At 39.8% G+C, this 15,483-nt stretch overlaps 1 protein-coding gene across 1 annotated transcript; it reads left to right on the top strand.

The window, feature by feature from the left end:
- The first annotated feature begins 8,769 nt into the window (after positions 1 to 8,769).
- On the top strand, positions 8,770 to 12,959 carry LOC124870473 (sodium- and chloride-dependent betaine transporter-like). The gene is made up of 8 exons (XM_047369183.1): positions 8,770 to 9,035; positions 9,365 to 9,452; positions 9,580 to 9,712; positions 9,798 to 9,932; positions 10,870 to 10,973; positions 11,058 to 11,182; positions 12,002 to 12,054; positions 12,254 to 12,959. The coding sequence occupies exons 1-8, from the start codon at positions 8,870 to 8,872 to the stop codon at positions 12,332 to 12,334; spliced, it is 885 nt and encodes a 294-aa protein (XP_047225139.1). The 5' UTR covers positions 8,770 to 8,869; the 3' UTR covers positions 12,335 to 12,959.
- Positions 12,960 to 15,483: the final 2,524 nt, after the last annotated feature.

The raw sequence follows: 15,483 nt of genomic DNA, 5'->3' as shown, positions 1-15,483 counted from the left end.
GTAAAAAAATCACCTGCTAACGTAACTCTAAAGTCTTCAGCACCGAATTTGGAATACCACATCTGGTGTGGGGTATGAATACTTTCAGCACTTGTTCAACATCTGGAAGATAGTTTTTCCCACTTAGTGTTCCAAACCTTCCTTTGATTAAATAACATAAAAATGTCAAATCACGTTTGATGATGAAATAAAATGCCACTGGAAAACACAAAATTCTCTCCAGAAAGATTCTTCAGCAGTTGCAGATGCTCCTCGTGTCTTCCTGTGAAATAAGATTTTAAACACTACCTCTTGATGGATCAAAAGCATCAGCATGGTTGTCATGCTGATGCTTTTGCGCACATTTACTGCAGTGTGACATATTTCACAAATTGTAAACTAAATCCTTTTAATATAGCTGTTATTTGTCGTCACAACTCCTTTGTTGCCAGTTGTTCCATTCTTTTTCCACAACCACCAGAGCTCTGTGTAATGTTCAAAGCTTGGGAAACTGTTTTATAACCTAACCCAGCTTTACACATCTCCAGAACTTTCTCCCTGACCTGTATACTGTGTTCCTTTGTCTTAATGATGGTGTTTGTTCTCTAATGTTCTCCAACAAACATCTGAGACCTTCACAGAAGAACTGCATTTAAATGTGATTAATTTAAAAATAGATGGACAATATTTACTAATAAGATGTCTTCTGAAGGCAATTGATAGCACTGGATTTTATTTTGGGGCGGTATGGTATTAGGTGCCTTTGGACTGACAGACCAGGGTGGTGGTACCCCTTCACTAGAACGGGTGTTGCAGAAGAGAGTTCAGCCAATAGTCGAACATTGACTTCAGGAGCAGCGGTGTGGTCTCTGTCCCGGCCGTGGAACACTGGACCTTGGCTCTACACACGCTACAGGGTGCTCGAGGGTTCATGGGAGATTGTCCAACCGGGCCACATGTGTTTTGTGGACCTGGAGGAGACACTGGACCGTGTCCTCGTGGTGCCCTGTGGTGGACGCTCCAGGAGTATATAGTCGGAGGCCCTTTATTAGGGGCCATCCGGTCTCTGTACAAGCAGAGTAGGAGTTTGGTTTGCATTGCCGGCACTAAGTTGGACATGTTGGACTCTGGCAGGGCTGCCCTTTGTCACCGGTCCTATTCATAACTTTCATGGACAGGATTTTCTAGGAGCTTAGAGTATTGCCGCTGCTCCTCCACATCAAGAGAGCTCAGGCATCTGTTTCGAATGCCTCCTGGACGCCTCCCCCAGGAGGTGTTCCAGTCACGTCCCACTGAGAGGAGGCCCACAGGACGGCCTAGGACACGATGAAGGGACTATGTCTCTTGGTTGGCCGGGGAACGCCTTGGGCATGTATATGAATAAATACATATACATGTCAGACATTTCAGATTTGTATCTGCAAAATTTTTAAAACAACGGATCATTTTCTCTCAAAGTTATGTCCTACTTATTGTTGGTAAATCTCATAAAATCTCATTTAAATAGTTTGTTGTGGTTGTAAAGTGTAATATGAAAACCTGTGGAAAAGTTTAGGGGGTATCAATATTTTTGCAAAGCACTGTAATTTATCTAAACATCAGAAACCAAGATTTATGTTTTCTACTTTCGATGTTCTGTTGGTCCTCCTGGAAATAAATTGTTGCATAAATGTGATCATAACTACTTGTACCTTCATGTGTCCACTTCTACATCTTCACCGAAAAGCAGGAGAAGATGTAAAGATATTTAGGGATTCTAAATAAATAATATTTCCACATTTTAATGAAATAGATGAAAACCACTATTAAAACACAAAGACTATACCATTCTATTATCTTTTGCCTGCGGTTTTGCAACATTAAGAAATAATTTTACCATGTTAAACCTGGAACTATCTGACTTTTTTTTTATTTTGCAAAACAAATTTTCAGCATTAAGAGTATAATCTATTTAAATGCCATTTTGCTTTTCAAATTAGGAGAAACATCTGATAAAAACTCAATGTCTTTTCACACAGCGGCAATAGATGAAGCTGTTGATCTAGATATAAATGGAGAAAGGGGAAAACCTGAAAATCCAATGAAGTTTGGAGACAGAATATGTTTTACTTTTCGTAGGGAATGTAGGGGGCCTGGAAAATGTGGGGGGATTTCCTAATCTCTGCTATAAATATGGTGGAGGTAAAAAGAATAATTAACAGCTGTTAATTCTGTTTTAAATTTAAAGGTAGTGTAAAATTTAAAATATGCTCAAATTTTTCACGTTTTCTTTACAGGTGCCTTTTTGGAGCCACACACCCTGTTTCTATTGGAGTCAGTACACCCATGAAGGATTCATCACCTGTTGGTGGAAAGTCTGTCCATTGGCACAAGGTGATGTGATGGTCTGTTGCTGGTATGGTAAATGGACTGAACTTATATAGCGCTTTTCCAGTCATGCAGACCACTCAAAGCGCTTTACACTAGAGTCACATTCACCCAATCGCACTCACACATTCATACACCAATACGCAGATCGGTAGGCAACTTGAGGTTAAGTGCCTTGCCCAGGGGCACATCGACATATGGCAGGAGGAAGCTGGAATTGAACCCACAACGTTTTGATTGCAAGACGACTACTCTTCCTACTGAGCCACATTAGCCTCAGTAGGAAGGTCAGAAAGACACAACCAAATTTTACTTGCAAGGAGTTCAACCAAAGACAACCTATAAAGTGTCTCAGTTGTTCCAAGCTGACTAACTAATACAGAGAATGAGTCTCCCTTTATCTATAGCTCTTCCCCTTCACATACTTCAGGTTTACACAAACTATCATCTTTGCACAGTTTGTGATGACAGGGCTCCCCCTTCTTTTTGGAACTTGGGTAACATAACTTCTAGCCAATACTATTTAGTGGAGTTTTTGGTTCAGTCTTTTAAGGTCACAGCACTCCAGTGAGAACTCACATCTGCACATATGTTCATACTTAGTGCAGCATGTACACAGTAATGCAACATTAATGCTGTGGAATTACAAAGTATAAAGGATCTTAACATTACACACAATAACATTTTTCTTACAGGTGCACCCTTGGAAGTCTGTACCTTAGCTGAACCTGTAGCGTTTTTATAATAAAACCAACAAGAACAAGAAAAAAAAACTATACAATTTGACAACAACAGGCTCATATGACCCATACAAATAAAACCCTGATAGATTTTATTTACCCAATCTGCACTTGTGCATAGTAAGGTGTTTCTTAAACATTCTCACGTCTTTGGTCAACAAATCTGATTTTCAGGATATTATACAGTGCCTTGTGAAAGTACTCGGCACCCTTGAACTGGTCAACCTCTTGCTACATTTCAGGCTTCAAACATAAAGATATAAAATAAATTTTTTTTGTGAAGAATCAACAAGTGGGACACAATCAGGGAAGTGGAATGAAATTTATTGGATGTGTCAAATATTTTTAACAAATAAAAAATTGAAAAGTGGGGCATGCAATATTATTCGGCCCCTTTGCGTTAATACTTTGTAGCGCCACCCTTTGCTGCAATTACAGCTCCAAGTCTCTTGGGGTTTGTCTCTATCAGTTTTGCACATCGAGAGACTGAAATTCTTGCCCATTCTTCCTTGCAAAACAGCTCGAGCTCAGTGAGGTTGGATGGAGAGCGTTCGTGAACAGCAGTCTTCAGCTCTTCCCACAGATTCTCGATTGGATTCAGGTCTGGACTTTGACTTGGCCATTCCAACACCTGGATACGTTTATTTGTGAACCATTCCATTGTAGATTTGGTTTTATGTTTTGGATCATTGTCTTGTTGGAAGATAAATTTCCATCCCAGTCTCAGGTCTCTTGGAGACTCCAACAGATTTTCTTCCAGAATGGTCCTGTATTTGGCCCCATCCATCTTCCCATCAATTTTGACCATCTTCCCTGTCCCTGCTGACAAAAAGCAGGCCCAAACCATGATGCTGCCACCACCATGTTTGACAGTGGGGATGGTGTGTTCAGGGTGATGAGCTGTGTTGCTTTTACGCCAAACATATCGTTTTGCAATGTGGTCAAACAGTTTGATTTTGGTTTCATCTGACCAGAGCACCGTCTTCCACATGTTTGGTGTGTCTCCCAGGTGGCTTGTGGCAAACTTTAAACGAGACTTTTTATGGATATCTTTGAGAAATGGTTTTCTTCTTGCCACTCTTCCATAAAGGCCAGATTTGTGCAGTGTACGACTGATTGTTGTCCTATGGACAGACTCTCCCACCTCAGCTGTAGATCTCTGCAGTTCATCCAGAGTGATCATGGGCCTCTTGGCTGCATCTCTGATCAGTCTTCTCCTTGTTCGAGATGAAAGTTTAGAGGGACGGCCGGGTCTTGGTAGATTTACAGTGGTCTGATACTCCTTCCATTTCAATATGATTGCTTGCACAGTGCTCCTTGGGATGTTTAAAGCTTGGGAAATCTTTTTGTATCCAAATCCGGCTTTAAACTTCTCCACAACAGTATCTCGGACCTGCCTGGTGTGTTCCTTGGTCTTCATGATGCTCTCTGCACTTTGAACAGAACCACTGAGACTATCACAGAGCAGGTGCATTTATACGGAGACTTGATTACACACAGGTGGATTCTATTTATCATCATCAGTCATTTGGGACAACATTGGATCATTCAGAGATCCTCACTGAACTTCTGGAGTGAGTTTGCTGCACTGAAAGTAAAGGGTCCGAATAATATTGCACGCCCCACTTTTCAGTTTTTTATTTGTTAAAAAAGTTTGACACATCCAATAAATTTCATTCCACTTCACGATTGTGTCCCACTTGTTGTTGATTCTTCACAAAAAATTAGAATTTTATATCTTTATGATTGAAGCCTGAAATGTGGCAAAAGGTTGACCAGTTCAAGGGGGCAGAGTACTTTCACAAGGCACTGTATATCTATACAAAAATGTGAGCTATAGTTAATTATTTTTCTCACCCTAAAAACATTTCTTGCAAACTGTACATTGAATGTATAGATACATGACAGATACGTCTGTCAGACAGGCATAAAAGCCTCTAGATACAGCTAAGCCCAATTTTATTCATACCTATTGTTTTTATTATTGTGTGACAGATGCCTGACTCATTATCTATCAGAAGCACACTTTGTGGTTGGATGAAAATTATTTTATCTAAATATGGCAGAGGTATGAAGAATTTCAGGCTTCAGTGTAGCTACAAATACATTAAGAGGTCAACATTAGGTCCGCATAAAGACTAATATAGTCATTTAATTTAAGATACATGTAGCAAGATAGACCTTTTCATACCTGTAGCTGGTTATGACACTCCCTACGTGTATTTTATGTGTTGTGTACCACATAAGTACTGACTCTGTTTTCCTGTTTCTAATGGACAGGTCCACCTGTTTGCCTTCATTTAAGTCTATTGTAGTTGCCACGACTTGGAGGACTGAGAATATGCACAGGTTTGAAGATCCAAGTATCTTCTCTCTTAAGAAAGAGTTTACATATTCCAGCTTATAGATTACTGGGCTTGCATCAGAGCGTGTCAGGATTCTGAGTGCTTGTCAATGCCTTGCTGTAGGAATTTAATAAGTTAATTCTACCCAGAAACAAAAATTTTATATATACCATTCTAACATTTTGAACTGAATAAATATTAACCAAATGTAGCACTTTCCACATTTATTGGCAACCTCAAAATAAACAAATGTTTTAATGCAGTAGCATTATCTCAAGCTGAAAAACAACAATTAGAAAAAGAAATTTCCTTCAATTTGAGGACATTTATTCATCCATCCATCCATTTCAGTTTTTTCTGTGCATGGTCGCGATGAGCTGGTGCCTATCTTCAGCAGTCTATAGGCGAGAAGTGGAGTACACCCTGGACAGGTCGCCAGTCCATGAGGGGCAACACAGACACACAGGACAAACTACCATGCACACACCCATCCATACCTAAGGGCAATTTAGAGAGACCAATTAACCTAACAGTGATGTTATTTGACTATGGGAGGAAGTCAGAGTACCCGGAGGGAACCCATGCATACCCAAGGAGAACATGCAAACTCCATGCAGAAAGACCCCAGGCCAGGAGCTGAACCCAGGACCATTTAGCTGCAAAGCAACAGTGCTACCGAGTGTGCCACCATGCAGTACATTTATTCAGTGGAGAAAATAATCCTCTGTGAATGAATAACCAATCTATTTTATTTAAACTTTGTTGGAAAATTGTCATATCTCTTGTGTCAAAGGTGGGATAAAAAAAACTTAGATTTCAGCTTTATCAGGGAAATGGTTGTAGCTTCAATAACCCTGTTTTATTTACTGTTTTTAATACCTTGTCAGACAACCCTTGTTTTGTATCTGGTTGATTATCAACACCTGAAGAGTAACAACTCCTGCTGTCCCTGACTGGGCGTACGTTCTGGAAAGGATCATGTCTATGTCCTCAGTTCTGATGGTGCCACTGTGGGCTGCTGTTCGGGTTTTTTTAACAGAATTAACCTTCAGACAGGTTGGTGCTCAACTGTGTTTTCCATTTCACATAAAAAACTCCAAGTTTTGCAACAATAAACTAACATAAACTAATAATTTAGCATCGCACCATAAACAACCTTGACCCACAATACAGAATTACAGTATTGCTTCAGCACTGTTACACTTCAGCATACAGTGCCTTGCAAAAGTAATACTGCTTAAACTTTTTCACATTTTGTAACATTACAACCACACATTTACGCTATATAAAACACAATGCTAAAGTGGAGGGAAAATCATAAATAGTTTTCAATTATTTTACAGCTAAACATGTGTGGTGTACACATATTACTCATCCCCTTTTAGCTCGATACCCCTAATTAACATCCATTGCAAACAACTGCCTTTAAAAGTTCCCCTAATTAGCAGGTAGAATCCTCTGGGCCATAATCTAATATCCATGTAAATCCAGTTTTTTCTGTGGTGGCCTCAAACGTTTTTTAGAGAACATTAGTACACAAACAGAATGATGAAGACCAATTAACACAGAAAACAGGTCATAGCAACTCTGAAGAAGCTGCAAAGAAGTATGGGCCATATGGGCAGTCCCCCAGGGAAGCATTAGAAGGAGGGGGGTGGGTCACGGCTTTGCCACGAACAGGTTTTTTTATGGCTTTTTAAAATTTTGTAGTTAATCTGTAATGCATTTATCATGTCCCAGAGGTTAGATGATTTCACATGTATTGAGTGGTTATGTGTAACAGTTGGTGCCATTTATGCATGTTTCAGTTTCATGATACAGTATGAAATTGGTATTTTTTGAAATTTGAATAAACTTGTCTTTTGTTGTCAGCATATATTATAGATACACTGTTTAAAAAGCCACAAAACCTTTTTTCTTCTTACCATCTCGCATTGAATCAGACTAAACCTTTCGTGTTGCATGGATGGACGGTAGGATGGATGGATGGACGGACACCACAGGTGGTTTCAAATCATCTCTAACACTCTCTGGAAGAGAATTGCGGACCTCCACATGTGTGGTTCATCCTTGGGTACAATGTCCAGACATCTGAAGGAGCCACATCTATCTGTACAAACAATTCTGTGCAGATTAAGAATATTCAGCCATTATACTTTTCATGAAGGAGACAAGTTCTGCGTCCCAGAGATGGACATTAGGAGAAAAAAGTGGGAAGCTTGCAAGCCTGAATACACAATAACAACTTTGTAGTAAAAGGGTGGCAGCATTATGTTGTGGAGAGGTTCTGCCACTGGAAATGGGCCAAAACTCCAGGAAACTATTGTGAGAAGCTTGTCGACAGATATCCTAAATGTTAGACTCAAATTATACATTTAAAGGCCATTCCACCAAATACTAAGGAAATACATGTAAAAGTCTGAATTTAAAGACATGTAAATTTCTCTAGAAAATTATGTTGTTCATTATTCTGGCATCTGGAAAACATAAATAATTAATCCTAACTGACTTAAACAGAAAACGTTTATTATGATTGCATTTTAGAAGAAAGGGCTATATGTCTTTTTACACAGCATATATAAATTTCATGTTGGAAAGATTGAGAAACAAATGCCTTTGCATTTATTTCTAGGAAGATTTTAAAATATCTTCCTCATGGCCACACAGAACTATCTTTTGCAAAGCAAAAAGCCAACCTCAAATATAAAATATATTCAAATTGAGTTTTAGTAAATCATATAAGCAAATTAGGCTAAAACACATTTAAAACTCTTTTCTTTCTGCTCAGAAAGAATAGCCAAGGAGCCAAAAAGGGCCTGAGATGAACAGAGAGAGAAGGAAAGCAGAAAACCTGAGGGGGGTTGGAGACAGGGGGCAGTGGGCCAGTAAAACTGAATATGTTTTGTCTGTTGCAGGGAACATCGTGGGCCTGGGCAATGTGTGGAGGTTTCCTTATCTGTGCTGCAAGAACGGTGGAGGTAACAAACCAAGCTCTGAATTTAATGTAAAGGACAATGCCAGAGTATGAGATCTGTAAATATTTGTTTTCTTATTCATAGGTGCCTTTCTGGTGCCGTATACTCTGCTAGCAGTGGTGTGTGGATACCTCTTTTCCTCATGGAAACTTCATTCAGTCAGTACACCCAGGAAGGTTTCATTACCTGCTGGAGGAAACTGTGTCCACTGGCAGAAGGTGAAATAAAGAGTTCTAAAATAAAAATAGAAAAATAAGATTATTAAGATTAAAATAAGATTAAAATAAGATTACCTAAAATTATTGCTAAATACTTTGATGACTGCTTACAATTAACACATTTTCCTGACTAACTGGTTAAAAATCTGTTCTAGGCATGCAGAGTGTGAACGAAGACCAGACATTGATTCAACATAGTGTGGAGCTCTAACCTAAAGTACAGATTAAAATATTTGCAGGTTTTCATGATGATACCTTTATTGTATATTTCAGGGATTGGTTACGGGTTCTTCATTATGAAACTTTATGACTTCAGCTACATTTTAGTCCAAGTCTGGGCGCTCTTTAACCTGGTGTTTTTAGTCAGATCCCAGCTCCCCTGGTCTAGCTGTGACAACACCTGGAACACAGGTAGAATCACATTTTTAGTCACTATTAATGCTTTTATGGTGGTACAAAGATGTTTAATATTTTATTGGTCTTGATTTGGGATTTGTAATTGGTTTGTTTGTTTGGTTGATGGAAGTCAACATATTGTAATTTTAACTTTATTAATGCCTTGGAGTAGTCAATAACATATAAATCAAAGATAGAAATAAAATATCGATACATTCATTAAATAAATTTATCTAAGATTTGTAAATTGTGTGCAGAAATGAAGAAAATTATTTTCTGACAACATTTTAACCAGCAAAAATGGTTGTATTTCTGACACTTTCTTTTCCATCATTCATATCCAGTTTACTGTCTCGGCCTTCGGTCCTTCAATTCATTTAATGTTACTGCAGCTTATACCAACATCTCCTCTGCTGCAACTGAGTTCTGGGAGTGAGTCCAAATCACTTCTCTGCTAATTTAGAAACTCTTTGGTGACACAAAACATGAATATATGTTCCTTACAGAACTGAACCGGTACACACCCTCTAATTTATTTCTCCTGAACATTTGTCTGCAGATGGCGTGTACTGAACATGTCTTCTGGTATTGAGGAGCTGGGCACCCTGAGCTGGAAGCTTGTTTTATGTCTTCTGTTCAGCTGGATGTTCTGTTACTTTACTATTTGGAAAGGCATCAAATCGTCTGGAAAGGTGGATGTATTTATGAACAGTTTCCAAAGAAGTTGAATAGTTTTTCCTAAGCTTGACTAAAAGTGATATATTTTTCTCCTATTAGGTGGCATATTTTACAGCCACCTTCCCTTATGTGATGCTCTTCATCCTGCTTATCAGAGGTCTGACTTTGCCTGGAGCTTGGGAGGGAGTTTACTACTACCTGTATCCAGATATTAACCGTCTGGCTAATCTTGAGGTATTTTTATTCTTCGTCTTTACGTTACCAATATGAAATGAAATACATAAAAGCACATTTTCAGGCATTTGAGTTTACACAGTGGCGTTTTTTTTTATATGGACAATAGGGCTCACTGCTTGGGCGCTATGAAACTCTCAGGGGTGGTATGAGCACTGCCCTTGCTTAAAAAAGGTTTTCTGTTGCCTGTTTGCAGGTTCCATCAAGAGGGAGTAAGCATCCCCTTCAACGTACACAATAGACATGAACATTGACCAGCTAAAAAGGGATTTTACTGTTTTCTAATTACTCTGGAATATTTCACCATCACTAGTTCCAAATCTAAAACACATAGACTGGTAAATCCTGAAGTGTACTGCTCTACATTGGGCAGGAATGTTTCAATTACACTTTAACATTTCTGGAACCTTTATTTGTCTTGTCTTTGGACACTTTGCTGTGACACAATAGCAGACACCTTGCTAGTACCACACTGGACCCTAGTTGTTCTGCAGAAATACCATACTTCTTTGTGGTATTGCTTCAGCAAGATCAAACTGATCAGTAAACCAGTTTGAGATGATTTGAGCTTTGTGACATGTTGCATTATCCAGCCAGAGGTAGCTATTAGAAGATGGGTTCATGGGGGTCATAGAGGGATTGACATAGTCACCAGCAATACTCAGGTAGGCTGCATTATATAGTTTGTACTAAGGGGTCCTAAGTGTACTCAGAAAATATCCAACATACCACCATCAATCTGAACTACTGACATGAGTCACAGTGGGTCCAAGTTTTCTCATCTACATTGTGGTGGGAATAAAATAAAATACCTGTACAAAAAAAAAAACAGTCTAAAAGTAGTGATAGGCTCAAATGGTTTTCTGTGTGACCAACAGGTATAACTTTTCTTAAAATAAACTGAAGTCAGTTACACTGATATTTCTCTGTGCCACAGGTCTGGACGGAGGCATTATCTCAAATCCTCTTCTCCTACAGCCTGGTTATAGGAACTCTCAATGCTCTGGGCAGCTACAATCACTACAACAACAACTGTTACAAGTATGTCACATAAACTGGCATCTGCAAAGTGGTTCGGAGGAATATTAGTTTATATTTTAAATAATTCATAACTTTGACCTTCAGGGACTGCTTTTGGCTCTGTCTGCTGAACAATGGGACCAGTTTTGTTGCTGGATTTGTCGTCTTCTCCGTTCTGGGGTTCATGGCTCAGAAACTTGATGTTACTGTTGACAATGTGGCTGAGTCAGGTATGCTTTTCTTTACAGCTCTGGCAGAAAAAAACGGGATATGTTGTGGCATATTTTTCACTAACTAAAACTAAATAAATGCAAGTTTTTTCATTTAAGCCAAATTGCTCCTAAACTACAGGAAGCACATTGATAGCAAATAAGCCGCTAGCAGATGTAAAAATGAACAATGTTCAGCAGAGGTATGAGAGATACTTCAATCATATAATATTTAGATGCAAACATCAGGAGGCTCTGTAACCGAAACAAAGAAATGCCATTATATAAATATAGGGTACATTCCTAATACTGAACAAGTTACATTTTTATTTTAACTATTACTACAATAAATGGTGTATAAAGACACATAAAGACACAAGGCTTATAACTCATAAATATTCCAAATAATTAGTAATAATAATGAACAATCTTATCTTTAATCAGGATCTGATCGTCTTTTATGCATTATTGAAGACATGACAGGACACAGGCCATTTGTTTTCTTTAAATTATGCTGGAAATTCCTGATTCCTCTGTTGTCACTGGTGAGTATGACAACTTCTTATAGACTGAAAGTCAGGAAACATTTCTTCCAAAAAGACGATAAAATCCTAGTTAAACTTTAATCCCATAATGACTATTTGTAATTTACCCTTATGTGATGCCTTGTAGGTTGTCTTGTTTATGTTTGAATACTTTTAAAATGTCTTTTGCTTTTCCAGATTTCCTTTATATTGTATCTGGTTCATTTTCAACATGTCAAGATTAATGAAAAGTACATTTACCCTGACTGGGCGTACGCTCTGGGATGGACAATGACCCTGTCCTCTGTGCTCACAGTGCCTCTGTATGCAGCTGGACAGCTATGTTTGGCACCAGGAACCCTCAGACAGGTTGGGGCTCAGAAAACAGACTAAACCCTAAAATAAAATATAAAAAACACTCTTGGCAAAAATTCAGCACGTTCAATATGAAGAAGACAGCTGAATATGTCCTGAAAAATCTCTTATGGCTCAATTTGTTCTTTGAAGCATTTCCTGTTACATTGTTTTCTGAAATTATTCACCAATATTTTCCTCTTTTCCATCCCAGCGTTTTGATGTCCTCTGCCACCCTGCTGAAGACCCACCTGGACCTAAAACTGAGGAAGGGGTTCAGCTGAGCTTACTTTAAATCTCGATTTGATCTGAAAATTTTGATGTAAACTCATAGTAATAATTGTGTGTCAGGATCTGCCAGTGTTAGGTTTTTGAGTTTGTGTTTTGTTTATTTCCTTCTTCTCAGCCAGTGCTAGTGTTTCTTTTCTAAGCCTCATGCTTTTCTGTTCATTCATGTTTATTAGATTCCTTCTGTTTAGTTTTTGTTACTTGTGTTTAGTTTTGTTGCTTCCTGGGCTCCGGTGTTAGAGGTGTCTAGCTACATTTCCTTTTAGATCTGGTTTCCTTCTTGTTTATGTTCTTTAGTTAGTTTCATTGTTTACTGGCTTCAGTTCATTTAGATGTGTTTTGGTAATTTCCTTGTACTCCCTGATCTTCTGTGTTAATCAGTCACTCTCCCTCAGTTCTCCTGCATCCCTGGTCCCCAGCTGTCTCACATTCTCCTGGTTCATTGGTTCATACTCCACTTCCCTCAGTATATTAGCTTCCTGGTTTTCATTGTTTGTCCTGTTTACATCCCTGATTGCTAGACTGAATGCTTCCCTTGTTGCTACCAGGCCCCTTTACTTTCAGTGCAGCAAACTCACTCCAGAAGTTCAGTGAGGATCTCTGAATGATCCAATGTTGTCCCAAATGACTGATGATGATAAATAGAATCCACCTGTGTGTAATCAAGTCTCCGTATAAATGCACCTGCTCTGTGATAGTCTCAGGGTTCTGTTCAAAGCCCTGAGATCATCATGAAGACCAAGGAACACACCAGGCAGGTCCGAGATACTGTTGTGGAGAAGTTTAAAGCCAGATTTGGATACAAAAATATTTCCCAAGCTTTAAACATCCCAAGGAGCACTGTGCAAGCAATCATATTGACATGGAAGGAGTATCAGACCACTGCAAATCTACCAAGACCCGGCCGTCCCTCTAAACTTTCATCTCGAACAAGGAGAAGACTGATCAGAGATGCAGCCAAGAGGCCCATGATAACTCTGGATGAACTGCAGAGATCTACAGCTGAGGTGGGAGAGTCTGTCTATAGGACAACAATCAGTCATACACTGCACAAATCTGGCCTTTATGGAAGAGTGGCAAGAAGAAAGCCATTTCTCAAAGATATCCATAAAAGCTCTCATTTAAAGTTTGCCACAAGCCACCTGGGAGACACACCAAACATGTGGAAGAAGGTGCTCTGGTCAGATGAAACCAAAATCAAACAGTTTGGCCACAATCCAAAACGATATGTTTGGCGTAAAAGCAACACAGCTCATCACCCTGAACACACCATCCCCACTGTCAAACATGGTGGTGGCAGCATCATGGTCTGGGCCTGCTTTTTGTCAGCAGGGACAGGGAAGATGGTCAAAATTGATGGGAAGATGGATGGGGCCAAATACAGGACCATTCTGGAAGAAAACCTGTTGGAGTCTGAAAGAGACCTGAGACTGGGATGGAGATTTATCTTCCAACAAGACAATGATCCAAAACATAAAGCCAAATCTACAATGGAATGGTTCACAAATAAACGTATCCAGGTGTTGGAATGGCCAAGTCAAAGTCCAGACCTGAATCCAATCGAGAATCTGTGGAAAGAGCTGAAGACTGCTGTTCACGAACGCTCTCCATCCAACCTCACTGAGTTCCAGCTGTTTTGCAAGGAAGAATGGGCAAGAATTTCAGTCTCTCGATGTGCAAAACTGATAGAGACAAACCCCAAGAGACTTGCAGCTGTAATTGCAGCAAAGGGTGGCGCTACAAAGAATTAATGCAAGGGGGCCGATAATATTGCACGCCCCACTTTTCAATTTTTTATTTGAGAAAAACGTTTGACACATCCAATAAATTTCATTCCACTTCACGATTGTGTCCCACTTGTTGTTGATTCTTCACAAAAAAGTAGAATTTTATATCTTTATGTTTGAAGCCTGAAATGTGGCAAGAGGTTGAAAAGTTCAAGGGGGCCGAATACTTTCGCAAGGCACTGTATATATATATACAGGGGTTGGACAATGAAACTGAAACACCTGGTGTTAGACCACAATAATTTATTAGTATGGTGTAGGGCCTCCTTTTGCGGCCAATACAGCGTCAATTCGTCTTGGGAATGACATATACAAGTCCTGCACAGTGGTCAGAGGGATTTTAAGCCATTCTTCTTGCAGGATAGTGGCCAGGTCACTACATGATACTGGTGGAGGAAAACGTTTCCTGACTCGCTCCTCCAAAACACCCCAAAGTGGCTCAATAATATTTAGATCTGGTGACTGTGCAGGTCATGGGAGATGTTCAACTTCACTTTCATGTTCATCAAACCAATCTTTCACCAGTCTTGCTGTGTGTATTGGTGCATTGTCATCCTGATACACGGCACCGCCTTCAGGATACAATGCTTGAACCATTGGATGCACATGGTCCTCAAGAATGGTTTGGTAGTCCTTGGCAGTCCCATCTAGCACAAGCATTGGGCCAAGGGAATACCATGATATGGCAGCCCAAACCATTACTGATCCACCCCCATGCTTCACTCTGGGCATGCAACAGTCTGGGTGGTACGCTTCTTTGGGGCTTCTCCACACCGTAACTCTCCCGGATGTGGGGAAAACACTAAAGGTGGACTCATCAGAGAACAATACATGTTTCACATTGTCCACAGCCCAAGATTTGCTCTCCTTGCACCATTGAAACAGACGTTTGGCATTGGCATGAGTGACCAAAGGTTTGGCTATAGCAGCCCGGCCGTGTATATTGACCCCGTGGAGCTCCTGATGGACAGTTCTGGTGGAAACAGGAGAGTTGAGGTGCACATTTAATTCTGCCGTGATTTGGGCAGCCGTGGTTTTATGTTTTTTGGATAAAATCCGGGTTAGCATCCGAACATCCCTTTCAGACAGCTTCCTCTTGCGTCCACAGTTAATCCTGTTGGATGTGGTTCGTCCTTCTTGGTGGTATGCTGACATTACCCTGGATACCGTGGCTCTTGATACATCACAAAGACTTGCTGTCTTGGTCACAGATGCGCCAGCAAGACATGCACCAACAATTTGTCCTCTTTTGAACTCTGGTATGTCACCCATAATGTTGTATGCATTTCAATATTTTGAGCAAAACTGTGCTCTTACCCTGCTAATTGAACCTTCACACTCTGTTCTTACTGGTGCAATGTGCAATCAA

Source organism: Girardinichthys multiradiatus, chromosome 6 (genome assembly GCF_021462225.1).
Source record: "Girardinichthys multiradiatus isolate DD_20200921_A chromosome 6, DD_fGirMul_XY1, whole genome shotgun sequence".
Taxonomy (NCBI): domain Eukaryota; kingdom Metazoa; phylum Chordata; class Actinopteri; order Cyprinodontiformes; family Goodeidae; genus Girardinichthys; species Girardinichthys multiradiatus.
The sequence above is the reverse complement of the archived record's forward strand: the minus strand, read 5'-3'. Positions and strand labels throughout refer to the sequence as shown.

Coding starts and splice junctions, on each gene's coding strand:
- LOC124870473 (XM_047369183.1), top strand. CDS start 8,870: ATGATGATACCTTTATTGTATATTTCAGGGATTGGTTACGGGTTCTTC. Junction 9,713..9,797: donor GCATCAAATCGTCTGGAAAG/GTGGATGTATTT, acceptor TTCTCCTATTAG/GTGGCATATTTTACAGCCAC. Junction 12,055..12,253: donor CACCAGGAACCCTCAGACAG/GTTGGGGCTCAG, acceptor TTTCCATCCCAG/CGTTTTGATGTCCTCTGCCA.